The sequence below is a fragment of the Schistocerca americana genome, chromosome 1 (assembly GCF_021461395.2).
Source record: "Schistocerca americana isolate TAMUIC-IGC-003095 chromosome 1, iqSchAmer2.1, whole genome shotgun sequence".
Classification (NCBI taxonomy): Eukaryota; Metazoa; Arthropoda; class Insecta; order Orthoptera; family Acrididae; genus Schistocerca; species Schistocerca americana.
The window spans coordinates 299,929,761-299,954,103 of NC_060119.1; the positions used below are offsets into that span (position 1 = coordinate 299,929,761).

Sequence of the window (24,343 nt, forward strand, 5' to 3'; positions counted from 1 at the left end):
GGGGCATGAGAGTTGTAACTATGTAAACATAAATCATTGTGTGTTAGTTTACAGTAAATGCTATGTCCTAGTGTGGCATCTGAATTTTGCTTGACTATCATGTCTGATAGCAGAGGTTGGTTTTCTTCATTCTCTGTCATGAACCTGATGTTATGGTGCAGCGAGTTCAGACATTGCACAAGCTCTTGTAGATGTGGCCAGATCGCAAACATATCATCCATGTGCCATGGTAGGTGTGAGCAGATCACAAGCATATCATTCATGTACCACAAAGTATGAACATCTCAAGGCTAAGCTAATACTAGAAGAACATTTCATGATGCGATATTGTCATTACATGGAATGGGACTAAATTTCACACTGATGGCCAATCTTATCAATGTGTTGAAATAGGTTGCCGTTCCTCTTCCGTCAGATGCAGTGGGCAAAAAGCTTCATGAAACATGTTGTACACCCACAGAGGCTATTCCCCCCCAAAGACCAAACATCTTCAAGAAGGAGAGGAATCCACATAAACAAGTAAATTCTACAGTCCTTTTACTACTTCAAGTATAAAAGAAAAAACTATATGATCTCTTCGAAGATGATCCCTACCTGATTGTAGAAGTAGATCCAGCAAACCACATGAGCAGGAACTCAATGAAAATTCTCCAGAAAACATTCCAAGAAAAAATGGTGAAAAGGCTTCATCCAGTATTGGCTCGATCTCTAAGACTTTGTGAACCAACCTAAAGTCCATAAAGACGGGGCTCCAATCCCTCCCATTCTAAGCAACACCACTGTACCTACATATAAGCTAGAAAAGCATCTGGCAATTGTGCTCAACTCCTTTGTTGTCAAATGTCGGCAACACATATGGAATTTAGTGCATTTTGTGCAGCAGCTTCAGAGCTTCCGAATAGCCCAAGGAAACAACATGGTGAGCATTGATATGGTCTTTCTCTTTACTAGGGCATCTGTAAGATACTCTCTCTGTCTCGTATGAGCGAAAGTTGGGTCATCAGTGACAAAACTCTTTGAATTCCTTCTCACTTCAACTTATTATCTGTTTCGTGCAAATAACTATACATGGAGACCAATGGAATGGCAATGGGGTACCCACTGTCATCAGTGGTAGCCAACATGTTCATGGGGGCATTTGAAGAAGAAGCCTTGAGTCAGCAGTCTGGTCACCCTCATGCTTTTTCCAGCACATGGACAAGACATTCATGATCAAGCCACAAGAATGACAGCTTCTACAAGACTTTGTGCAGCATCTGAATTCACTGCCCCATAACATCAGGTTCATTATAGAAGGTGAAGAAAACAGCAACCTCTGTTCTTGGACATGCTAGTCAAGTGGAGATTGGATTATAAACTAGGACATGGCATTTATGTAAACTAATGCACATAGGTTTATATTCGCATGGTTGCAACTGTCATGCCCCTTCGTAACAAGAGGCCGTCCTCAACACTAGTGCACAAGGCTCACATAATTGCTGACCAAGAGAGGTTAGCAATGGAGCTGCAGCACTTGAAGACATTTTTCCAGGAGAGTGGTTACAGTCACCATCAGATCAAATGTGGCATAAAACTGAAGCAGCCTTGGTTACAGCCTGCAAAAGAAGAAGAGAAACCTGTTGCAACAGTTTGTATCCCTCACATTAGTAATGTATTGATGAAAATTCACAGAATACTTCAGAAACATAATGTGAGATGTTTGAGTCTGTTAAGAATGACGTATATGTCCACAAACCAGCAGTACACCACTACCCTTGCCAGTATGAGAATATATATGTAGGTCAGATCATCCAGACAATGTAGGAAAGATGCACAGACGCGCAAGAGTCACACAGATAAGAATTAACTAACAAAGTCAGTTGTAGCAGAACACTCACTCTCCTATGGACATAGCATGAATTATAATGGTATCAAGTTGTTAAAACAGGCAAACATATTTTGGGGTTATGTTTCAAAAGAATCTGTAGTCATCCAGCTACACGATGAGCTGATAATAATAATAAAGGCCGTGGTTTCCACCTAAGTAATGCCTGGGCTCCACCGCTGAGTATGCTTCAAGTGCAACAATAGTCTGCAGAGGAAATTCAACCATTCACACCAACTGAAGAATGTAGATCGCACCGTATAGACATGTGTCTCCTGTGTCAACAATATCCCAATTCCAGCAGTGGCGGCACAGAGACTGATTACCAGAACTCGTGTCTCAGTAGTGCCCTTCCTCCTGTATCTTGCAAGAGGAACCAGCTACAGGTACCACTGACAAGAGTTCGACTGTGAGGGACAGGAAGTACATAAGACAGCACCAGTGCAAGACATATCAGTCACTAGGACTGCCTGAAAATGCCAACAAGACAGCTTGCTTAAATATCGCATCCTTGGACAATGACTCCTTGCTGAATACCGGAAAACATATCCAGATTAGTGCAGTGATACATTATTGTCAATACAGTGGACAGATGTATTTATGTTGACCTATTATGCATCTCTGAAAATTGAGCTTCATGCTAGGACTTAGAAAACACAATGCATGAATGAGTGAAAACCATTTGCCGTATCCTTTGTATTATTTATCTTGTGTTTCAAGCCAATTTTTATTTACTTCAGTACAAATACTTTTACAGATTTTTATGTTTCCTATCTTCCTTTTTACCTGAAAAGAAATTCTGAGATTTTAAAAACTTTTGGATGTGTCATTTCTGCTCAAATTTTTGTGGCTAGTTAGGAGACACTTCACTTGCACAAAATTTAGTTTCATTATATACACCTATGACTGTAAAACTGTTTTTTAAACTTAATAATACACAGAATAAAAAAACTGCCATAGTTTATAAATTTCTGACTGCATTTGCATCAAACAACTGTTAGAAAATATTCTGTTTTGTTACACCTATTTTGGCAGTACTCTTGAAGGCAGAAGTCTATTAATGCAAACATCTACTTGTGATGCAGTACAAATATCGGAACTTGTAGCTATTGGGTAATTTGTAATATCCTTTTATATAAAAATTTTATTGTACAATTCTTAATTTTGAAGGTCTCACTGGAGAAAGTCAGCAAAACCTGGAAGAGGAAACATCAGAAAACTACTTGAGTGTTCCAGAAGTATTAGCACCAAGTTCACTTTCAAAGCTCTGTCGTATTGTAATTCGTAGACATTACTGTCTGTCACGCCTGAAGAAATATAATTTACCTAATGTCATAAATGAGTTCCTGAATTACGTGTTCTAATGTTGGGCCCTCTTACGAAAATATCATTTATCTGATGTGAAAAAAACTCATTATGATAGTGTATTATGTTACACAAAATATGCTCCATATTGTGATAGTGAAAATTGGTGTTCAAAATCTTAGACAGTGTATCATTACAGTTACCTTAATGCTATATTTCCATTCTTCTTTTATGCAGATTTGAAAATAAGACTTCTTATAATCATGAGATATGATAAATTGTATAGCAACACTATTTTATTGTATGAAATAAATAACATGCAGATATCTGTATGTCCTTCATATCACCATCATGAGGTTATAAAAATTCATAAATTATTATATATCATATTATATCATATCATATGTCATGTCATGTCTTATAAATATGGCAATGACGTGGCATGATATATAAGAGAGTTATTAACTGAAACCAGTAGTGATAATAAAGGACTTATAGACAACTCCCTATCATGCATTTTATTAAATACATAGCAGCTGTTGGCAGTCACCTTCAAAAAGTGTTTAACTATTTTGTTACTAATAAAGTTACTCTTAACCCTGAAATTTTAATTTAGTGAGTATATTTGATCAAAAATAATCTTAAACTACATATTTTGTGCATATATCTGTTTTGAATCATCAAGTTATTAAATTAAAAGTTGAGAGGCTACTAGTTCTTTTCATATGCCAGAGGAAGATTCTGTGAACTGCTAACATTATGTGAAATGATCGGCACAATTAAAAAAATAAATAGAAAAAAGGTTGTGGTGTATTTATTTTTCTGTGTCCAAAGCAATAATTTTTCTCACTTTGCAAGAATACTATTGTCAGTATAGGCATAACTACATACCAGCTGTCTAAACTGTGTGATTTATTTAACCCAACATGTTTTGGAACAATTTTATTGTAAAAGACAAGTCATTATGTCACATTATTACACACACACATGTAATGGAACTCTGTCTATGCTTCCATGTAGTATTACACACCATAAAATGAGTATGTCATCAGGCACAGTCAAAAGTAGTAAACAGCTAGCAAACGTGTGTAGTCAAACACAAGACTGTATGTGTAATAATGAAAATATTGATAATAATGGGATCATGTCATCCTGAAACATGTTGGTCAAATAAATCACATATTTTGGACAACTGGTGCATAATAATCTCTGTGATGATAGCACGATACAGTTTTACGGTGACTTCGCAATAGATAATACTAGGTACATTGAGTGACTGCAGGCAGGTCGGTGACAATCTTCATAAACAGATTTTGACCAATTTTCAATCTAAAAATGGCTTAGGTTACTTGTACAAAAGTGTGTCTGCAGCATGTGAATTATTAACTTTCAGTTTTAATTTGCTTTTTCTCTATTAGTAGATCATATTTTAAACAGATTGTGCATCCATACTTTTAAACAGCTCCTTCAGTATATTTTTCATAATTAAATAAAGCACATTAAAAATTGTACACAGTGCCCCAGACATATGATAGCAATGTAATCAGATGAGAAATATCTGTAGTGAGTCATAAGTCTCAATAGCATTTGTTTTAGCATTCTTTGAATGTCTATCTGAAATAAGTATTTGCTTATGTGAACTTGAAAAGAGGGACATTTGGATCAGTATAACATTTGATTAAATATCATACAGTTACAAGACAAGACTGCTCTATGACAGTTTTCAAATGGATGAAGGAAAGTCAGTGGCAGAGAAATAACATCAAACTAAAGGATTGTTAACATGTTTTTTGTTCATTGTGTATATAAAGTATACAATATACGTAAGAGGAAATATTTCTTCCCTGCTGGAATACAGTCAAGAAATCAAGTTTAACGTGGTAAGGTAATTAAAATTTCTGTATTGTAGGAGACTTCATGGGAGTCAATACTCTCTAAGATGACTCTGGCAAACAGAGAGTAAAGAAAAAAATCAAACAGTGGGAAGTCCAGGATGGAATATAAACAAAAAATTGCTAATCATCATGTAGAGAAAGCAGTGAGTCACAGACAGACACAATGACAATACTGCTAAACTTTTAGCCTTTGGACAAAAGAGTCATCCTTCACATGCAAATACACACATCTACTGTCTATACGGCTGCTGAGACCCAACTGCAACTGTGCCTGTGCATGTATCCGACCTGAGCAGCAATGCAGAGTGGGTGGTTGAGGTAAGGAAGAGATATGGCATCGGGATGGGGAGGGATAGCAGGGTAGAAGTGAGAGAAGATGACAGCTGCTGTGGGAGTGACCTGGGACATGGGCTGCTAGGTACAGAGTCGAGAGGTTCTGCTGGGGGAGGAGAGAGAAGAGACATAGAAAAGGGGAAAAGACTAGTAGGCACTTTAACGGAAGATAAATCATGCATAGTGCTGGCATGGGAGCTGGGAAAGGGGTGGAGAGCAGGGACTAGTGAAGATTGAGACCAGAGAGGTTATAAGAACGAAGGATATGTTGTAGGGAGAGTTCCCACCTGTACAGTTCAGAAAAGCTGATGTTGGTAGGAAGGTTCCAGATGGTGCAGGCTGTAAAGCAATCACTGAAGTGAAGCACATCTTGCTGGACAGCGTTTTCAGAGACTGGTGGTCCAGCTGTCTCTTGGCCATAATTTGGCAGTGGACATTCATACAAACACATAGCTTATTTGTCATGCCCACATAGAAAGCAGCGTAGTGACTTAAAAGCTTGCTGGAGGTACACATTCCTGGGAGGTACCTTTAAATTCAATTATTTCATGGAAAGAGGTACACAAAAATGTTATAGAAACAAACTGCTATTTTCAATAGGATCAAGAGGAGCATACTCTACCAAACATTCTTATTAGTAAGGGATACTGTAATACAAATTTAAGCTTCTGAGTAGTAGTTTTTGGTCTTACCATTACTCTCCCTTCAATTTGTTTCCTTTAACTATACACGTCATACAGTTACTTGAAACTGGATACCAAGTACATGCGACACTGACCTTACTAGATGGTTTATTGATGCTCTGTCACAAGTCAGAATGTCATAACACATGTGCATGTCTTCACAACTGAGTGAGCAATAACATCAGTGTCTATAAATATTTATATGATTAAATCATTGTTGTGAATTGGTACTCCTTTTCTGTAAATGATGTGGAGAAAGTGCTGATGCTACAGTCAAATTAAGAGCCAGAAGTCTTGAACATTCCTGATGGTCCAGTAATATTCATCAAAAATGAAATGGGATAAAAAGTCTTGATGAAATTTTGTTATTGGTAAAGTACTTATAACATGAGTCCTTGATGTTGTGAGCTTGTGCTGCATGAGTAAACTTCTGTAACACACACCACATAAGAAAAGTTGAAGCTTTTTCTCCATTTCCAAGTGTCTTACCAATAAGAAAGGTGAAGAAGATCCTCTAGTGAAAGCAGTCCCCACATTTGTATTAATTAAAGCTGATGACACTCAGGAACTTGAAACCATATCCTCATAAATATTATACAGGCTTATGAATAAGTACATCCGGGGTTTCAGAAGATGACTGCTTGAAAACTACAAGACATATACAGGAAACACACACATATTAGTGGATGGAGCATCTCTCCAAGTTTTTAACTTACATTACAGGTTCTCAATATGGACACTGTTTGTGACACTGCAAATGGTTCAAATGACTCTGAGCACTATGGGACTTAACTTCTGAGGTCATCAGTACCCTAGAACTTAGAACTACTTAAACCTAACTAACCTAAGGACATCACACACATCCATGCCCGAGGCAGGATTTGAACCTGCGACCGTAGCGGTCGTGCAGTTCCAGACTGTAACACCTAGAACTGCTCGGCCACACCGGCCGGCGACACTGCAAACATCAGTACATATGTGCAATTGCCTGGGGAGCCTTGACAGTAGTCTGCTATGGAAGTATTCTCATTAGGTTGCCTATTTGCAGGGAAGAACTAATTAAATGTGACAGTACAGCGTGGATGATTTGTCTGCATGTTCTGATATGCCTGGTCACAAGTGAAATTGCGCCATAGTACATATTACAAATTGAAAGTTAGAAAGATGCTGTATCTACTGATGTGTGTCATTTTTGTGTACGTCTTTCAGTTTTCATGGATTATCTCCTGAAATCCCTGAGATACTTATAAATAGCCCTGTATTTATCATCATATATAAGGAAGGGAGTGTCTTCTTTCAGCTCTGAGATTAAAAATCAACTAGTTCCAAGCTATAAGCAAGTGAAAACAGTAATAAACCCTTATGTAGTAACAAAGTAATATATATAAGAAACCAATCCAAGTAACAAAAATATGACTTTATTCATAAACCTCTGGTCAGTAATGGAAATAAACCTTTCGTGACTCCACACGTAACAAGGCAAAAGAATCATACAGTAGGCGCAACATAAGCAATACACAGAACAACTGATGTGAGCAGCACAAACTCAAAGAACATAGTGAGAGTGAGTTAGCACTGCTCTGCATATATATAGTTACAAGTTATCAGTAGAAGGAGCGGCAGAGACGTTGCCATGTGCACGCTTCCTACAGGCAGTTTCTAGTGGCTGGCGTGTGCTGATGCAGTTGGCAGTTTACACTCAGCACACTCACATGCACCAGTAGCAGGATGCAGCACACCTCTCCCTTCTCAAACAGGATGCCCAAGTGATGGAGGAGACACCAGCAGCCCAATGAGAGACACATCCATCAGATTCCAGCGCCAACAGCGGGGGCAGGACGATGTACTGGGTGGGCACCAGAGCATAAGGCCAGAACACAAGGAGACAGGGGCATGCCTGAGGTGATGGACCTGCACGGCACCCAATGACAGCGCCAGTGTGTAGTGGTCCATCATCATATTTGCATCATCATTAGCAGGCAGGTCACAGTGCAGTGGAGGCAGGGCTGGACCCACCCGCGACAATGCCAGAGGGGGTGATGGCGAGGAGGTGGCGGAGGCAGCCCATTCAGAACAGCAGCCTGCAGCAATAGACCCAAAGCCAGAGGTGGAAACTAGAACCCCAGGATGCCACTTATGAAGGAGGCAACTAATGGGTTGGGGTTGCCACCACAATAGGTAATGATGGGCTCAAGGCAGAGAGCAATGGGGCAGTCTGTGGCAATGGTGGCTGTAACCTCACTCTGATAGCTTCCAGTGACAAGCAGGGGCACAACTGATCAAAGTGGTGCACCTCCAGCCCTTTGGCCCTAAGGATGTCACAAAGACAGCATGGCGGACAACGACGGGCAGTATCCACTTGGGCTGGTGATCAAACACCCTCTGGCCCACACCAGTAATCCTGCCAGCTGTGAAGCAACACAGCTGGGCTCTCCTGCCCATAAGTGTGAATGGCATCATCCAGTGAAGAATTCACAACAAACTTTTTCACTTGGGACTCGGACATATGCACTAGTTGTTCCATTTGAGAGAAGAATGGCAAAGCCATAATATTATGAATGCCATGACAGGAACAAAACAATTGAAAGGTGTGAGAAATGAACTGGGGCCCATTATTGGAAGCTTCCATACAAGGCAACCCCTCAATAGAAAAAAAAAATTTCAAAAGTGTATGAATTGCAACCTCAGCTGAAATTGAACACACTGTAGAATGAAAGGAAACTGGGAAAATGTGTTCACAACCAAAAGTCAATAGGACTTCAAGAAGGTATGCGCAAAGTCTATATGAATGCATTCCCTTGGGCTGGCATGGAGCAGGCCAGTGTGACAGAGACACCCTGAGACCTGCTGTTGTGGGGCACACTACTCACAAGCTGCAACAAAATGGGCAATTTCGCCAGAAATCCCTGGCCAAAAATAGTGTCTTCTAGCTAACAGTTTACTGCACAAATCTCCCCAATGGCCCAGGTGGAGAAGGCGTAGAACCTTGCAGCATAATGTGGCAGGAATGACTTCTCTGGGAGAAAGATCTTCTGTGGACAACACCAAAAGACATCAAAAATAGAGAGGCGATACCATAAGGGAAAATAATTGTGCAGTGTGTCTAAGCTTGACCTGGTGGTTTTGGTCAGCCCTGTTGAACAAACCGAACCACCTGCCAGAGAACCACGTCAGTGTCAATGGAGTAAGCTTGTATCTGGAAAATCCTCAACTGCAGCCTGCATTTCAGTATCAAGATGGAAGCAAAGCAATTCTTCGAGATCAAAGTCAGGATCAGGACTCAAACAAAGGCAGGACAAGGCGTCTGCACTGGAATGTATAGACATAGGTCAAAAATGGATTTCGTAGTTGTAGTGAGACAAGAAAGGAGTCCAGTGTCGTAAGTGATGTGCTGCCTTGTCAGGTACAGAAGTGTGAGGGTTAAACAAGGAAATCAAAGAAGGTTGAAAAAACAGATTTTGCGAGGTCATACCATAAGCCTGCAGACTGTAAGACAGAAAACAAGGTGCACAAATTTTTCAAGTGATCAGCTGCGGAGGAGCCCATGACAACAATAGCATACAGTATCCCAGGACAGGCATGGTCAATTGCTCTAAAAATCATAGGAAAATAGCAGGGGCCTTAACAGCACCAAAAGGATGATAGAGACCAAAAGAAGTATTCAAAACCAGAGCTATTTAGATTCTTCATCCACAGGGACCTGCAGATACACTTCAAACAAATCAGTTTTAGAGAAGTACTGGCCATCCAATAGTTTTGCAAACAGTTCGTCCTGGCATGGGAGAGGGTATGTATCCATGATCAACTGTGTGTTGACACTAGCTAGTACTGAAATCACTACAGAGGCAAAGTTTCCCTGATGGCTTCCAAACTACATCCAGTGAAGATGACCACTCACTAGCCATAACAGGTTGCATCACCCCTAGAGATTGAAGTCTGTCCAGATCTGCTTTCCCTTGATCTTTCAGGGCGACAGGAATGGGGCACACACAACAAAAATGGGGCCAATCCATGGATTTTGAAAAAATATGAGCAAAAAAAATCATAGCACACCCTATACCTTTTGAAAACAAGTCTAAAAACTCCTCACACAGTGTTTCCAATTGATAAAATGGTACCTAATCAGACACAAGGTGAACTACGCCAACGATAGAGAATCCAAATGCCTGAAATGCGTTCATTCCGAACAAGTTCTCGACACCATCATCAGCAACCATCAAAAATGTAATGGAACGAACCACTGACTTGTCAGAGGCAGATGCCAGAAATTGCCCTGTCAGTGCAATGTTTTGTTTGTTATAACTGACCAGCTTCCACGTGATTGGTGTCAACCATGGCAAGCCTAAACTCGCATAGGTTTGAGAATTCAATAACGTCACTGCAGCATCTGTGTCATCTTGTATCCGGAGCACTTGGCAGAAAACAGATATCTCGATAAACAACTTGGGAGAAGTCCCAAGCATAGGAGCCACACAGTTTACATCAATGTCCACATCTAGAGCAACCTTTGCCAAATGGTGCATGGCGGTGATGCAGCCTTTCTTCTGGCAAGCATTACAAGTAGCGTAGCATTTATGGCACCCTGAATGTTCATGCTGCATAAAACAGGAAGAACAAGAAGGAAACAGAGAATGTTGATGCTGGCTCTGTGGTAGTCGTGGGCACTTGGGTCTGCCTTGGTTTGCTCGGTGCTGGGTCCACATGTTTACCGCCCCCCCTGCTGCTTCCTCGTGGAAGCTATCTACCATCATAGTGGGCACATTGTGTGACACTACTGCCACATCATTCCATGCTTCAATTTGGTCACCTGCTGCCAAAGATACTTCAAAAGATTATGCTATTAGCAAAACTTCTGAAAAACTTTTCACAGAGTCAAACTTCCTGACGCACTTCCTTGTCTGGAGCTAAACAGATAAGTGCATTCTGCATCATAGAATCTGCATAAGACTGATTGTGGGCATCAGTAATGGCTAAGGGCATGAAGTTCAGCTGCCCAGGCCCTGTGTGACTGGTTTGGTTTCTTGCAGCATCTGTAGAATTCAAATTGTGCCACTATGACATGCGTTCATTTGCAACAGTAGCTGGATAATAAACTGCACATGTGATCAAAAGTAAGAGCTGCCAGTTCTTGTGAAGGTCGAAGCTGACACAGTAATTGATACACCTTAGGTGAAATGAATGGTAGAGCACTTGCCCGTGAGAGGCAAAGGTCCCGAGTTCGAGTCTCGGTCCGGCACACAGTTTTAATCTTCCAGGAAGTTTCATTACAGCGCACACTCTGCTGCAGAGTGAAAACCTCATTCTGGAAACATCCCCCAGGCTGTGGCTAAAGGAGTGCTAGTTCTGCAAGGTTTGCAGGAGAGCTTCTGTAAAGTTTGGAAGATAGGAGACGAGGTACTGGCAGAAGTAAAGCTGTGAGGACGGGGCGTGAGTCATGCTTGGGTAGCTCAGTTGGTAGAGCACTTGCCCGCGAAAGGCAAAGGTCCCGAGTTCGAGTCTCGGTCCGGCACACAGTTTTAATCTTCCAGGAAGTTTCATATCAGCGCACACTCCACTGCAGAGTGAAAACCTCATTCTGGAAACATCCCCCAGGCTGTGGCTAAGCCATGTCTCCGCAATATGCTTTCTTTCCGGAGTGCTAGTTCTGCAAGGTTCGCAGGAGAGCTTCTGTAATGTTTGGAAGGTAGGAGACGAGGTACTGGCAGAAGTAAAGCTGTGAGGTTGGAGCGTGAGTCGTGCTTGGGTAGCTCAGTTGGTAGAGCACTTGCCCTCAAAAGGCAAGGGTCCTGAGCTCGAGTCTCGGTCCGGCACACAGTTTTAATCTTCCAAGAAGTTTCATATCAGCGCACACTCCACTGCAGAGTGAAAACCTCATTCTGAAGACAAAAGAATCTTATAGAAGGTGCAACATGAGCAATATGCAGAACAGCTGATGTGAGTGGTACAGACTAAAAGAACAGAGTGGGGGTGAGTCAGCACTGCTCTGTATGTATATAGGTGTGCGTTGCATCACTGGGAGATGGTGCGGTACAGAGCATGTCATGAGCATGCAGTCTATGGGCGGCCTGTAGTGGGTGGGCCACAATGATACAAGTAGCAGTTGATTTAAGTACACAAGCACACCAACTGTACACTCAGCACACTCATACTTACACACACTACTCAGGATACAGCGCCTTAGATGGGTAACTAACAGAGAAATTACTGAAGGCATGAGTAAAATAAATGAAACACTGCTTAGTTGCTCTTCTGTGTTTATTTTGCATTGTTTTGTTAGTATTTATACTGCAGCGACTCTTTACTTTCCAACACAAATGCTGTGTCAACATGTCAAATAAACTCCAAGATGACAATTAGTACATTTTTCATTGATGTCCTTTTACTTTGGCAGTTATTCCATTTCTGCACAATGAAAATGAAAATGTAGTGTCATAAATGCAGATAACTCTGTTAGATACAAGTAGTGAAAAAAATTAGAAAAAATAAGTATACAACTGTACATCTACAACCACACTTTGCAAGCTATCTCCTGGTGTATGGCAGAGGGTACTTTGTGTAGTACTGTCACTTTGCCCCTTCCCTATTCCAGTCAGAAATGGTCCGCAGAAAGAACGATCATTGGTAAGCCTTTTGTGAGCTTGAATCTAATTTTACCTTCATGATCTTTTCACACAATATACCTAGAGGAAGCAATATTTTGGCAAATCTTCTAAGAACATACATTCTCAGAATTTCAACAGTAACCCATACTGTGGTGCAGAGCACCTCTCCTGTAGTGTCTGCCACCAGAATTAGCTAAGCATACTTTCATACTTGCTAAATGTGCCTGTAATTAAATATGGTACTCGTCCTTGAATCTCCCATATTCCTTCTACCATTTGTATCTTGTACAGATCACAGATGAGCAATATTCAAGTATTGTCCAAATAATGGTTCTGTAAGTGTCCTTCTATATTGGTGGATTACACTTTCTGAGGATTCCACCACTAAATCTCAGTAAGGCATCTGCCTTACCTGTGATTAGTATCATTCTGTATTACACACACTCCTGTATATTTAATTAATGTGACTGCTTCCAGTGATTGTTCTGCGATCATGTAATCACACAATAGTGGGTCTTTCTTTTTATGTACAAAGTACATTTGTTTCTGTTGAGGATGAATTGCCACTTCCTGCACCACACTCCTCTGCGGGTCTTCCTACATTTTGCTACAATTTTTGTGCACCTGCAACTTCTCTGTATGTGAGGGGCAGTCAGATGAAAACCAAACACCTGCCACAACGGAACTAGTAACCATACACATTACGACATTTATCCCACTGGAGAATGAGATGAGAAATTCCTCTTTCATAGAACATGGTTGACTACTGCTGAATCCACTACCACACCCTCTCTCGCACATCCTCGTCCAACTGAAACTGACATCCATACATCTCTATCTTCATGTCACCAAAGATGTTGAAATCACATGTTGAACGATCTGGGCTGTGCGGAAGATACTGCAGTCTTTCCCATCCAAACTGCTGATGGATAGCATTCTTCCAATTCGCAGTGTGGGGATAGGCATTATCTTGCAACAGGAGGATTTCATATGGCGGCCTGCGGGCAAATGGCAAAGCTAACAGTGGAAACATCCCACATCTCCCCCACTAAAGAAATCCAAAGCCATTCACACACTTTAGGTCATGATGACCTCCTCTTTTGATCATAGGGGGCCTCTGCTCGTCATGTTCCTCAAGTGTGGAATCACAATCAGTGCACAGTGCTATGAAGACATTTTGCCGAAACCATGATGTGCCGTACAGTCAAAACACCAAGGAATACTGTCAGACGGAATCATCCTGTTGCATGGCAACACCTGCCTCCACACTGCAAATTGCACAAAGGCTATTCTTCAGCAATTTGGTTGGGAAACACTGAAGCATTCTTCATACAGCTGGGTCTTTCACAGTGTGAATTTCCCTTCTTGGGAAACATGAAGCCAGACATGTGTGAACTTCGGTTTCAGTCAGATGAGGAAGTGTAAAAATGAGTGCAGTTGTGGATCCATCACCGGCCGACCGTGTTCTATGAAACAGGAATCAATCACCTAGTCTCCTTGTGGGATAAATATCAAACATGTCTGCTGATTACTTTTGAATAGAACCATTCCATGGTCATGTTGTTCTGGGTGTTTTGTTTTCATTTGAGTGCCCCTTATACAACATCATACAACAGCATCATCCAAAAAGTCTCACAGAACTGCTGACATTATCCCTTATGTTTTTTTTCTTTTTTTGAACACACTATTGGAGTACATTCATTCATCCATCCATCCATTGTTTTCTATAGATTCTATCAAGAAGGAGAATATTCAGGGATGTGTATTAAACAATCATATTACACCATCTACATTTAACTCAGTAAATTAGTTACAAAGCTGCTACTTTGAAGAAAGCTATTGCTTCCCTAGTTTCCAACTATATAGCTGCTGTTTACCTCCTATTAGCAGCTTAATATTTACTTGGTTGCAATGGTATTTTTCAAAGAAAATTGCATTTGTAAACATTGATTCCTACTTATAGTACATTATTACTTGTCATACAGCTTTATAACAAACACTGCTACTTACCACGTAGCTACCAGTAAGTTTCAATCCCTGAATCTAGATACTCAGATAATTTTTAGAGAGAGTTACTGATGCCCAAAGTAACTTTTTCATCTGAAGATTTCTTTCCATTAAGAGTAGCATGCTTTGTCCTGCTTTCCTGGAACTCTTCAATCCAATCACACAGATACTCCAATATTATATACAAGTAGAATTGTATCAAATGCCTTCTGGAGATAAGAAACATGTCATCAACCTGGGCACTGATATCTACTATTTTTTTGGATCTCATGGACATAGAGAGTGAGATGGGTTTCACACAACTGTTATTTGTTGAATCCATTTCAGTTCATACAGAGGAGATTTTCAGTTCTCAGAAATGTGATATTACATGATCATAAAATGTGTTCCAACATGCTGACATCAACAGTTTAAGGCAACAATTTTGTATGTGTGTTTGACAACACTTATTAAAAGTGGGAATGACCTGCACTTTTCTCCGATCATTAGGAATGCTTCATTTCTCCAGAAACATTCAGTACACTGCTGCTGAAAGAGGAGCAAGATCTTCCACATAATCTGTATAGGGTCTTATAGACTGATCAGCTAGAACAATGGCCACTGACCTACTATCAGTATAAACCCGTCCAGGTGATAGCAGCATGAACTGGCAAGGAATGACTACTAGTCGGACATATGTACATCACACGTAGTATCAGTGAATGTGCTGTCCTGGTGCAGAATTGGGAAGGTGTGTGATCTGTCTTGAGTTTGACCAAGGGCAGATTGTGATGGTCTGGAGGCTCAGCATGAGCATTTTGGAAACTTCACAACTTGTCAGGTGTTCAAAGAATGCTATGGTGAGCATCTTCAACACATGCCAAAACCAAGGTGAAACCATGTCCAGACATAGTGGGGTTGATTGGCTACCCCTCATTACAAATGTTGGATTTTGTAGACTGGACAGACTGGTAAAACAGGACAGACAGTGAACTGTGGCAGAACTAACATCACACTTTAATGCTGGGTAGAATACAAATTTGTCTGAACATGCAGTGCTCTGAACACTCCTAATGATGGGTCTCCATAGTTGACAACCCATCCATGTGCCAATGTTAACACCACAACATCGGCAACTATGACTGAAATGGGCACATGACCATCAGCACTGGACATTGGCAGAGCATTGCATGGTCTGATGAATCCTGACAAATTCTTCTTCATGCCAATGGGAGGTTGATAATCTGTCATCTTTCAGAGGAACAGCTCCTTGACACCTGTACTGCAGGATGGAGACAAGCTGGTGGCAGCTCCACTATGCTCTGGGGAACATTCACATGGGCACCCATGGGTCCAGTGGAGCTTGTGTAGGGCACCATGATGGCCAAGGACTATTGTACACCAGTTGCCGACCATGTACACACCTTCATGATGACCATGTTTGCCGATGGCAATGCATTTTTCAGCAAGATAATGCACTATGTCACAAATGTCACAAGGCCAGGAGCATGATTGAGTGGTTCGAGGAACACATTGGTGAGTTCCAATTGATGTGCTGGCACCCCCAGTTCATCAAATTTTAACCCAAACACATCCGGGATGTGCTTGAACATGGTGTCGGAGCTCATTGCCCCTCTCCCCAGAATTTACGAGAATTAGGTGACTTTTGTGTGCCAGCTCCCTCCAGTGACTTATGAGAGCCTCACTGCTTCCATGCCATGATGCATTGCCACTGTTATCCATGCCAAAGGTGGACATACTGGCTATTAGATAGGTGATCATAATGTTCTGGCTGATCTTTGTAGGTATCCCACCAGGTCCATTGAATTTCTATCATGTTATCATTTATTTTAATATCTGTCATTTTAAGCAATTTTTTGAAATACAATCTAAACTGGTTATATTGACATTGAAAAGACAAACAGTTTACAGTTGTTATAGCCAATTATCACACAAATTGCATTTTCACTTTCTTTTTCGATAAAAATTTCATACCTGTAAATGTTATGTTGCCGTAGAGCAAACACTTCAAAAAGCAGGAGAAATACAGTACACCTCAGTATTTATGGTACATAATTTGTGGAGAGGGACTTAAGAGGAATTCTTCTTAGGTGGATGCAGTACGTACATCAATAAGTTTCCAGTAAAATGCATAAACCTTTAATAAGTGAAGGAAGAAGTTGCAACAATGTGAATTGTTCAATAATACTGGACACGGTCTTGGACAATGAATGAGATAAAATGTTGGGTATGCTTAAAACTTATTGAAAGTTTGTATAGCAAAATAGTCATTAATGATGCAACTTCATTCCAGTCACTGCATTCCAAAAATTAATCAACAGTACAAAATGTAAAGATAGTACTCTATACATAAATTAAATGAAGGCTTACATTTTTCCATATGTTTATCTTTAAAATGTTGCACAAATGTGATGTACTGTACTTAACACACTGAAAATATCTGAATCACTTAACCTCAAAACATCAATAACCAATACACTATTATTCCATTTCTGTGCTTGGAAAGCAACACGTTTTGGAGTTTAATTTTGTAGTTTTTTACAATCACAGCAAAGACAGTGTTGTTTAATTTTTTAACCAGTTTAAAATGCAATACAGTAACGCATACTACAGTATACTGTCCTTGTTAAGGTAACCACTTATATTTGCCTGCTTTTTGCATTTAAGATCTATGTACACATTTTGTGCTTCACAATCTATTCATTTAAATGCCTGATTTGAAATCAAAAACCTTCAAAAAATAAGAGTTTGAAAATAAGCGATACACTGTTGTTAGTAATCCCCAAATACATAACAAACAAAAATGAACATTGTGCATTATAAACAATTGATATCTCTGAAAATATAATAAAAATGCATTGTTTTATACAATAAGCCTTAATAAGTGATGTTATACTATGCAACTTTTATAAATGCAGCATTTACGTGGGATATAGACTAGACCACAAGATTTCATTGTTATAGCCAAATACCAAATACATCATTAAAAGCAATATTGCTATAAGCAGTGTTCACTGTATAATGTAATTGGACAGATAAAAAAATCTACTCAGGTGGAAGCAGGAGAACACACATTTAAAAGTATTTAAATCTGCAAATTTTTTGAGTCAGTGGATTCTTCTTCTGTCAGAAGAGTTGGAGAGGAAGGAAGAGGGGTGAAGGATGCGGCATTTATCATGTTCCCTGTTGATGCTGTGTTTCACCATACTTGACACCAGGTGTAACACCACCACCTCTTTGGCTGGTTGAACGTACAATATGTTAACACAGGACTAACGGTCACTTGCAATAACAATTACATGCTTGACCTGCTATTCAGTTCCAACTTGACTTCTTGCCTTGCTCTGTAACTTCTTTTCCGAAGTGTGAGTGCTTCAGTGAAAGAGACTGGGGATTCTGGTCTCTCTAGCTAAGTAAATTATGTTCAACAGCGAATTTGCTTTAAATACTGTATTTTCTTCCATAAACTTAAACAATTAAAATTCACAACCATATGACAATAACTTTTAATCTGGACCTTCACCCAAAATAATCCAGTCTCGTCTGTTTCCTTACCTGTCTGTTTGAGGGTCAAATGACAATGTGTTTGTACAATTCTTCTGTGTGAAAAATTTCTTGAACATGAAATTTAAAACTTCAGCTTTTGTTTTGCTGACACACCAGATTGGGAAGCAAGTGACTGGATGGAAACCTTAGACCGACTTAGCGATTTTACATAGGACCAGAATTTTCTCAGATTCTCTGCCCAATCTTTAGCTAAGGTACAATGGTAGTAATAGTTGTATGCTTTACACCTAGACCTTTTCACAGATGCATGAATCTCTACTAGCCTTTGCTTGCCATCATTTGCATGTTCTCTTTTGAACTGAGAGTGCAAAAGCCTTTGCTTCATCAGCAGTTTCCAAATCTCGTTATTAAACCATAATGGATCTTTTTGATCTGTAATCCACTTACTAAGCACATAATTCTCCAGATCATTATTTACTATCTCCTTAAAGTTAGCCCATAATTTCTCTACATCCCTCTTACTGGAACTAAATGATGTCAATTCACTGTCTAAATGAGATGCTAACAACTACTTATTTCCTCTTTCTAGCAAATTGCAAGCTGTGCTCGCAACCCACATATGAGGCCAGCAGCCTTAACACTTCCACCAGCCACTTGTATGACCCGAAGAAAATCCATGCAGCAGGTGTCATTGGCAGCTATGTGAGCCATTATTTGCAGACGACTGCACCCTGCACACTCAGTAGTCACAGGCAAGGCTGTCTCCAAATCTCAGATGAGGTTCTCTGGCAGACAGACTGATTGCACAGTGGCTTTCTTTATAGCTCTGAATGTTATCTGCCTAAGTGGTTCCACAATGTGCCTAACATTGGAGCTCCTGATAACTAGTTAACTCCTCCTCCCACGTACTTGCTTGGACCCTACTGAAGGATTGGCCACCTGTCCATTCACCAAGTGATGTGTCACCAATGGACACTGATGCCTCAATGAGCTACATAGCTTACTACTTAGAAGAAATGAAAACTGCCTAATAGACTGCCCACATTAACATTTACAAACTGTGAGCTTACTTAAACACTTAACTTGTCACTTTGTAGATGTGTATCAGCCGAGACCTGGACCTGATTGATTGGCTTGCCAAACAAATGTACACTACTCTTAGAAAACAACTACTGCACTACAGGCTAAATCAATTTACATTTACAAAAATGCAAGATTAAACCTCTTGAACAAAAAAATACCCATGAATTGTAATAACTATTCTACAATGAATACACAGGAAAAGTACCTTCAACTGACAGCAGCACAGAATAGTGAACTCCATCAGCAAGTGTAGATGCCCACTCACCATTCAGACTCCACACCTAGATAATGTCGTATCTCACCTGATTCTGTACAAAGAGACACCTCTCATCGGAGTACTGTTTTTACAAACTCCAACTAAGGTGTATATAGTTTTTTGTGTTTCATTCATGCCAGCTCACCATTCAGACTACATGCCCAGATAATGCCTTATGTCACCAGATTCTGTACAAAGAGACACCTCTCATTGGTGTACTGTTTTTACAAAGTACAACTAAGGTGTATATAGCTTTTTGTATTTCATTCATACAGTTATCCTCAATACTTAGCAGCTATCCTCCATACTTTGAAGAGCCTAGCAGGTTGCCATGACCTTTCCCACAAATATGTTACACTACATACTCCCCAACATCAAATGGAGCATATTGTGTTAATTATCCTTACATTTCTTTATATCACTCAGTCATACATTTCTTAGCCTTGTTGTTGTTGTGGTCTTCAGTCCTGAGACTGGTTTGATGCAGCACTCCATGCTAATCTAGCCTGTGCAAGCTCCTTCATCTCCCAGTACCTACTGCAACCTACATCCTTCTGAATCTACTTAGTGTATTCATCTCTTGGTCTCCCTCTACGATTTTTACCCTCGACACTGCCCTCCAATGCTAAATTTGTGATCCCTTGATGCCTCAGGACATGTCCTACCAACCGATCCCTTCTTCTAATCAAGTTGTGCCACAAACTTCTCTTCTCCCCAATCCTATTCAATACCTCCTCATTAGTTACGTGATCTACCCACCTAATCTTCAACATTCTTCTGTAGCACCACATTTCGAAAGCTTCTATTCTCTTCTTGTCCAAACTATTTATCGTCCATGTTTCACTTTCATACATGGCTACACTCTATACAAATACTTTCAGAAACGACTTCCTGACATTTAAATCTATACTCGATGTTAACAAATTTCTCTTCTTCAGAAACGCTTTCCTTGCCATTGCCAGTCTACATTTTATATCCTCTCTACTTCGACCATCATCAGTTATTTTGCTCCCCAAATAGCAAAACTCCTTTACTACTTTAAGTGTCACATTTCCTAATCTAATTCCCTCAGCATCACCCGACTTAATTCGACTACATTCCATTATCCTTGTTTTGCTTTTGTTGATGTTCATCTTATATCCTCCTTTCAAGACACTGTCCATTCTGTTCAACTGCTCTTCCAAGTCCTTTGCTGTCTCTGACAGCATTACAATGTCATCAGTGAACCTCAAAGTTTTTATTTCTTCTCCCTGGATTTTAATACCTACTCCAAATTGTTTCCTTTACTGCTTGCTCAATATAAAGATTGAATAACATCGGGGAGAGGCTACAACCCTGTCTCACTCCCTTCCCAACCACTGCTTCCCTTTCATGCCCCTCAACTCTTATAACTGCCATCTGGTTTCTGTACAAATTGTAAATAGCCTTTCGCTCCCTGTATTTGATACCTGCCACTTTCTGAATTTGAAAGAGAATATTCCAGTCAACATTGTCAAAAGCTTTCTCTAAGTCTACAAATGCTAGAAATGTAGGTTTGCCGTTCCTTAATCTTTCTTATAAGATAAGTCGTAAGGTCAGTATTGCGTCACGTGTTCCAACATTTCTATGGAATCCAAACTGATCTTCCCCAAGGTAGGCTTCTACCAGTTTTTCCATTCATCTGTAAATAATTTGTGTTAGTATTTTGCAGCTGTGACTTATTAAACTGATAGTTTGGTAATTTTCACATCTGTCAACACCTGCTTTCTTTGGGATTGGAATTATTATATTCTTCTTGAAGTCTGAGGGTATTTCATCTGTCTCATACATCTTGCTCACTAGATGGTAGAGTTTTGTCAGGACTGGCTCTTCCATGGCTGTCAGTAGTTCTAATGGAGTGTTGTCTACTCCCGGGGCCTTGTTTCAACTCAGGTCTTTCAGTGCTCTGTCAAACTCTTCACGCAGTATCGTATCTCCCATTTCATCTTCATCTACATCCTCTTCCATTTCCATAATATTGTCCTCAAGTACATCGCCCTTGTATAGACCCTCTATATACTCCTTCCACCTTTCTGCTTTCCCCTCTTTGGTTAGAACTGGGTTTCCATCTGAGCTCTTGATATTCACACAAGTGGCTCTCTTTTCTCCAAAGGTCTCTTTAATTTTCCTGTAGGCTGTATCTATCTTACCCCTAGTGAGATAAGCCTCTACACCCTTACATTTGTCCTCTAGCCATGCCTGCTTGGCCATTTTGCACCTCCTGTCAATCTCATTTTTGAGATGTTTGTATTCCTTTTTGCCTGCTTCATTTACTGAATTTTTATATTTTCTCCTTTCATCAATTAAATTCAATATTTCTTCCGTTACCCAAGGATTTCTACTACCCCTCGTCTTTTTACCTACTTGATCCTCTGCTGCCTTCACTACTTCATCCCTCAGAGCTACCCATTCATCTTCTACTGTATTTCTTTCCCCGATTCCTGTCAATTGTTTCCTTATGCTGTCCCTGAAACTCTGTACAACCTCTGGTTTAGTCAGTTTATCCAGGTCCCATCTCCTTAAATTCCCACCTTTTTGCAATTTCTTCAGTTTTAATCTACAGTTCATAACCAATAGATTGTGGTCAGAGTCCACATCTGCCCCCGGAAATGTCCTACAATTTAAAACCTGGTTCCTAAATATCTGTCTTACCATTATATAATCTATCTGATACCTTCTAGTATCTCCAGTATTCTTCCATGTATACAACCTTCTTTTATGATTCTTGAACCAAGTGTTAGCTATGATTAAGTTATGCTCTGTGCAAAATTCTACCAGACGACTTCCTCTTTCATTTCTTAGCCCCAATCCATATTCACCTACTATGTTTCCTTCTCTCCCTTTTCCTACTGTCGAGTTCCAGTCACCCATGACTATTAAATTTTCGTCTCCCTTCACTACCTGAATAATTTCTTTTATCTCATCATACATTTCTTCAATTTCTTCATCACCTGCAGAGCTAGTTGGCATATAAACTTGTACTACTGTAGTAGGCATTGGCTTCGTGTCTATCTTGGCCACTATAATACGTTCACTATGCTGTTTGTAGTAGCTTACCCACACTCCTATTTCCTTTATTCATTATTAAACCTACTCCTGCATTACCCCTATTTGATTTTGTATTTATAACCCTGTATTCACCTGACCAGTCTTGTTCCTCCTCCCACCGAACTTCACTGATTCCCACTATATCTAACTTTAACCTATCTATTTCCCTTTTTAAATTTTCTAACCTACCTGCCCAATTGAAGGATCTGACATTCCACGCTCCGATCCGTAGAATGCCAGTTTTCTTTCTCCTGATAACGACATCCTCTTGAGCAGTCCCCGCCCGGAGATCTGAATGGAGGACTATTTTACCTCCGGAATATTTTACCCAAGAGGACGCCATCATCATTTAACCATACAGTAAAGCTGCATGCCCTCCGGAAAAATTACGGCTGTAGTTTCCCCTTGCTTTCAGCCATTTGCAGTACCACAACAGCAAGGGCGTTTTGGTTAATGTTACAAGGCCAGATCAGTCAATCATCCAGACTGTTGCCCCTGCAACTACTGAAAAGGCTGCTGCCCCTCTTCAGGAACCACACATTTGTCTGGCCTCTCAACAGATACCCCTCTACCCCTCCGTTGTGATTGCACCTATGGCACTGCTATCTGTATCGTTGAGGCACGCAAGCCTCCCCACCAACGGCAAGGTCCATGGTTCATGGGGCTCTTAGCCTTAGATACTACACAAATTCATTATTGGACATTTTCTCTAATGCTTAATGATACTCTACATTTCTTTTCTTTGAGTATCTCCTTAAGATTTTCACATTTATTTAACATAAAAATTCATCGATTCTCACCAAGCGAGGTGGCGCAGTGGTTAGACACTGGACTCGCATTCGGGAGGACGACAGTTCAATCCCGCGTCCGGCCATCCTGATTTAGGTTTTCTGTGATTTCCCTAAATCGCTCCAGGCAAATGCCGGGATGGTTCCTTTGAAAGGGCATGGCTGACTTCCTTCCCCATCCTTCCCTAATCCTATGAGACCGATGACCTCGCTGTCTGGTCTCCTTCCGAAAACAACCCCCCCCCCCTCCCCCCCATTGATTCTCACTTTTTTTTCTTTTTAATTACAGTTATTCATTAAATTACAGTCTTTTGAGCAAATTGGTTCCAAACCTGATAAGATCCCAAATAGTATTTATATTTCTCTTATAAGAAGTAAGAACACTGCATTCAGGTAAACATCACATTGTAATTCAAATATGGTAAATTCAGAGATGTACCCGTACTTAGACCTAACGTTTTAGCACCAAACCTCAGAATGTGATACAGCCAGCACAGTGAAGTTCAGAAAAGGGTAAGTCTCACGATTCCCTCAGTACTGTTATGTCATACTTTCTTCTGTCTGGAGAAAAACTCAGTTCAAATAAAACATTTGCCACTTATTAAGCTTTCTTCACTTTGCAGCATCCCCATAGACAGTTACTCTTTGCCTTGTACACAAGTTCGATGTGATGTACACACCTCACCTCTTTTCCCATCATCCTAAAAAATGTGGTTTGGAGATCCCTCCTTCAGGTTCATTCTGACCTAACATAGATTCCCATCGGTGGGGTAATCTACCCAATAAACCTTCCTCTTCTCTCTTCCAGAGGTGCATCACATCACACACCCTTTTATTGTTCATCAACCTTTTTGCCACACCTCTTGGTGCCTCACTATGACACCTTTTCACTTCCTGCTTTCTTCACTGTTTCTTCATTTCTTCCTTTTGGTTCTCAAAGACTCCTCAACTTCC

General features: G+C 40.3%; 1 protein-coding gene across 4 annotated transcripts in view; it reads left to right on the forward strand.

Moving 5' to 3' along the window:
- The window catches only part of LOC124595321 (ankyrin repeat and SOCS box protein 3-like), a 299,266-nt gene extending 295,292 nt beyond the window's left edge, over positions 1-3,974 (forward strand). For all 4 annotated transcript variants that reach the window (XM_047134051.1, XM_047134042.1, XM_047134025.1 and 1 more), the window contains exon 12: positions 3,035-3,974. In XM_047134051.1, coding sequence (XP_046990007.1) covers positions 3,035-3,228 — 194 coding nt within the window. In that variant the 3' untranslated portion in view covers positions 3,229-3,974. The remainder of the gene's footprint in view (positions 1-3,034) is intronic.
- The last annotated feature ends 20,369 nt before the right edge of the window (positions 3,975-24,343 follow it).